General features: G+C 34.0%; 1 protein-coding gene across 1 annotated transcript in view; it reads right to left on the reverse strand.

Annotated features, from left to right (window-relative positions):
- Positions 1 to 3,025, reverse strand: part of LOC111084000 (protein TSSC1-like) — a gene marked incomplete at its 5' end in the record, with an annotated part of 5,401 nt that extends 2,376 nt beyond the window's left edge. The window contains one exon of the mRNA XM_022380766.1: positions 2,858 to 3,025. Within this exon, the coding sequence (XP_022236474.1) occupies positions 2,858 to 3,025 (168 nt within the window). The remainder of the gene's footprint in view (positions 1 to 2,857) is intronic.
- Positions 3,026 to 4,139: the final 1,114 nt, after the last annotated feature.

Raw genomic sequence — 4,139 nt, forward strand, 5'->3', positions numbered from 1 at the left:
AAGGCATGTGAATAGAATAGTCTGTGGGGTAAATAGTGAGAAAAGAATCAGATTATGCTACCCAGGGGCTCAGATGGAGGATATAACTGACAGAACAGGAAATATAATAAAGGGGGCTAGCAGAGATGCCATTTTTGTGGTGCATGTAAGGGCTAATTATGTAGGGAAGTGTAAATCAGAGGAGCTAATTAATAAATACAAGGGGTTGATAAAGGCATTTAAAGAAAAAGGCCATAACTTAATTTTGTCTGGGATACTGCCCAGAATTAACTGTGGGGATGAAGTTATAAGTAGGTCACTAGGGCTGAATACTAGGCTTAGGTTAGCATGTAAGGATGAGCAGATTGGCTGATTGGACTTGTGGGATCAGTTCAGTGGAAGAAGGGAGATTTTTGGGATGGATGGTTTACATTTATATAGGGTAGGGGCTGGCTTGTTTGCTACGGCTATTAACTCGGCTGTCAACATAGTTTCACTAAGGGAAAATCATGCTTTTCAAATCTTTTGACATTCTTTGAAAAGGTTACTGTTTATGTATATGAGGGTAAGGGTATTGATTTGGTGTATCTGGATTTTCAGAAAACATTTGACAAGGTGCCACATAAAAAGCTTATAAAAAATTATCTCTATATATGTGTGTGGGGATAAGTTAGCAAATTGGATAGAAGAGTGGCTGGATGGAAGAAAGTAGAGGGTTGTTATAAATGGAGTTCAGTCAAACCGGATTAATGTCACAAGTGCAGTACCTCAGGGCTCAGTCTTAGGACCTTTGTTCTTTTGGTAGCTTCTAAGACTGATCAACTATTACAACAAGATCCCTTTCTTTCATGACACTGTTAATGTTATTCCCATCTAAATTATACTTATAATTCAAATTATGATAACCCACATGCATTATCTTGCATTTATTATAATTAAAACCCATCTGCCATTTATTTGTCCAACTCACTAAATGATCTAAATCCTTTTGTAAATCAGCAGCATCCTCTTCACAGCTAGCAACACCCAAGACCTTAATATCATCTGGAAATTTAAATAATTTATTGACCATTCTTTCATCTATGTCATTGGTGTAAATTACAATCATTAGACTATCACTGAAACAGTAAGTACATCACTGACTACAATCATTAGACTATCACTGGAAGAGTAAGTACATCACTGACTACAATCATTAGACTATCACTGAAACAGTAAGTACATCACGGACTACAATCATTAGACTATCACTGAAACAGTAAGTACATCACTGACTACAATCATTAGACAATCACTGGAAAAGTAAGTACATCACTGACTACAATTATTACACTATCACTAAAACAGTAAGTACATCACTGACTACAATCATTAGACTATCACTGAAACAGTAAGTACATCATTGACTACAATTGTTAGACTAACTGAAACAGTAAGTACATCACTAACTACAATCATTAGAGTATCACTGAAACAGTAAGTACATCACTGACTACAATCATTAGACTATCACTGAAACATTAAGTACATCATTGACTACAATTGTTAGACTAACTGAAACAGTAAGTACATCACTAACTACAATCATTAGAGTATCACTGAAACAGGAAGTACATCACTGACAACAATCATCAGACTATCACTGAAACAGGAAGTACATCACTGTCTACAATCATTAGACTGTCACTGAAACAGTAAGTACATGACTGACAACAATCATTAGACTATCACTGGAAGAGTAAGTACATCACTGACAACAATCATTAGATTATCACTGAAACAGTAAGTACATCACTGACTACAATCATTAGACTATCACTGACTGCAATCATTACACTGTCATTAAAACAGTAAGTACATCACTGACTACAATCATTAGACCATCACTGAATAAGTAAGTACATCACTGACTACAATCATTTGACTATCACTGGACGAGTAAGTACATCACTGACTACAATCATTAGACTATCACTGGAAGAGTAAGTACATCACTGACTACAATCATTACACTGTCATTAAAACAATAAGTACATCATTGACTACAGTTATTACACTATCACTGAAACAGTAAGTACATCACTGACTACATCCATTAGACTGTCACTGGAAGAGTAAGTACATCACTGACTACAATCATTACACTGTCATTAAAACAGTTAGTACATCACTGACTACAATCATTACACTGTCATTAAAACAGTTAGTACATCACTGACTACACTCATAAAAAATCTTATTACAAACATGTACAATGTCAAAGCTCAACATCACTATATCATTATAATCACATACATTGATAGAACAGAAGATGAAAGATATCACAAATAATATTAAAATATAATTCTATCTAAAACAGAGAAAACAATTTAACATCTAACAATGTATAATCAGCTAATTCTGTCCAAACTCAGTTCCCTTTTGTTCAGCCACCTAACGACTACCAAGTTAGAGGTACAATCAGACATCAGTAATGGTATTTGGTTAATGCTCTCTTGAATTGTCTAATAGAAACTTAAAAACACTTAGTATTTAGCAAGTGAATTTCACATAATACCTAACTCAGTAAAAAAATTTTGTGATAACTAGGTGAACTAGACCCAACTCTAGTAGAAAGAAGATTTAATAACAGGGTCAATCTTCAAGTGATAAAAGTTCATTCATCTACACATTGCATGTAGAACCTAGTTCGGCAATATATACATATATATTTACTTAAAAAAACAAAATTACCTTGTCCTAGCTATGGAAGATCATTTCTGGAATAAATTTAAGTCTACAGCTAATAAATCTGATCCCACAAACTTACTTAAACTTAGCTGTAAAATGTGTCTAATACCAATATCTAAGTATCATTAAGTTTGATAGTATTTATCACCTTTCCTGAACACTTTCTTCGTGACCATTCAGGCTTTCCTCTTCTTCCACCAGATGGCCAAAAGGTTCAGAAGAAATTGAGACAACTCTAGACAACACTACCCTGGAATCACTGCTTGATGAAAGTACCAGCTGATCATGAAAGTGGTTGTATCGTACACTCCACACCCTAAAAAACAATCACCGGCACACATTAATGTTGTTTAATATAAGACCACAAGAAACAAGTAATATCCAGCCACACGTACACATGTGTGGGTGAAGAAATGAATACAAGTTAATAATAATAATTGTTAATAATCACAGAACAGTAAAGTTGAATTCAAACTGACATCCAATAATTAGCCTCGAAAAATAATTATAATCACAGAACAAAATATAAGGTGAAAGACTTTAATACTGAACATAGAAAAATAATCATAATTACAGAACAAAATAATTGTCATACAATATAACATAACGTTTTGGGACAACATGGGAACTACTGGTCCATCTCGGCTGCTCCATCATCTAAACTAAACTAAAAGTATTAATAAATTAATTTTAAAAAAATCTTAAAGGCAGCCTTTATTATTCATATACTTATCAAGTTTTTTTTCTTAAACTCACTTAAATTTACTCCCTCCACAACATCCAAAGGCAACCCATTCCAAAGGCCAACCACCCTGTTAGAAAAATAACTGAAGATGACTCCTACCTTGTCAAAATTTATACTTGTGTTACCCTGTCCTACTATTCTCATTGTTAAATATAAAAAAGATGATGCATCAACACTATTAATTCCCGTTACAATCTTAAACACCTCAATCAAATCTACCCTAACTCTTCTTTTTTCAAGTGAAAACAATTTGAGAGATACAACCTCCCGTCATATGACAACCCATCCATCCCAGGCACCATTTTAGTAACCCTTCTCTGAACCCTTTCTAATAATTCAATGTCCTTCCTCAAGTAAGGAGCCCAAGACTGAACACAATATTCCAAATGTGGCCTAACCAGTAACCTGCACAATGAAATTATAACCTCTTTAGACTTGTATTCAATATTTCTGTAGCTACAACTTAAAATCCTATTTGCTCAACCACTAGCAACAGCACATTGCTTGAAGTCAGTGATGTACTTACTGTTTTAGTGATAGTGTAATAATTGTAGTCAGTGATGTACTTACTTTTCCAGTGATTGTCTAATGATTATAGTCAGTGATGAACTTACTGTTTCAGTGATAGTCTAATGATTGTAGTCAGTGATGTACTTACTGTTTCAGTGATAGTCTAATGATTGTT

The sequence above is a fragment of the Limulus polyphemus genome, unplaced genomic scaffold (assembly GCF_000517525.1).
Source record: "Limulus polyphemus unplaced genomic scaffold, Limulus_polyphemus-2.1.2 Scaffold12717, whole genome shotgun sequence".
NCBI lineage: Eukaryota > Metazoa > Arthropoda > Merostomata > Xiphosura > Limulidae > Limulus > Limulus polyphemus.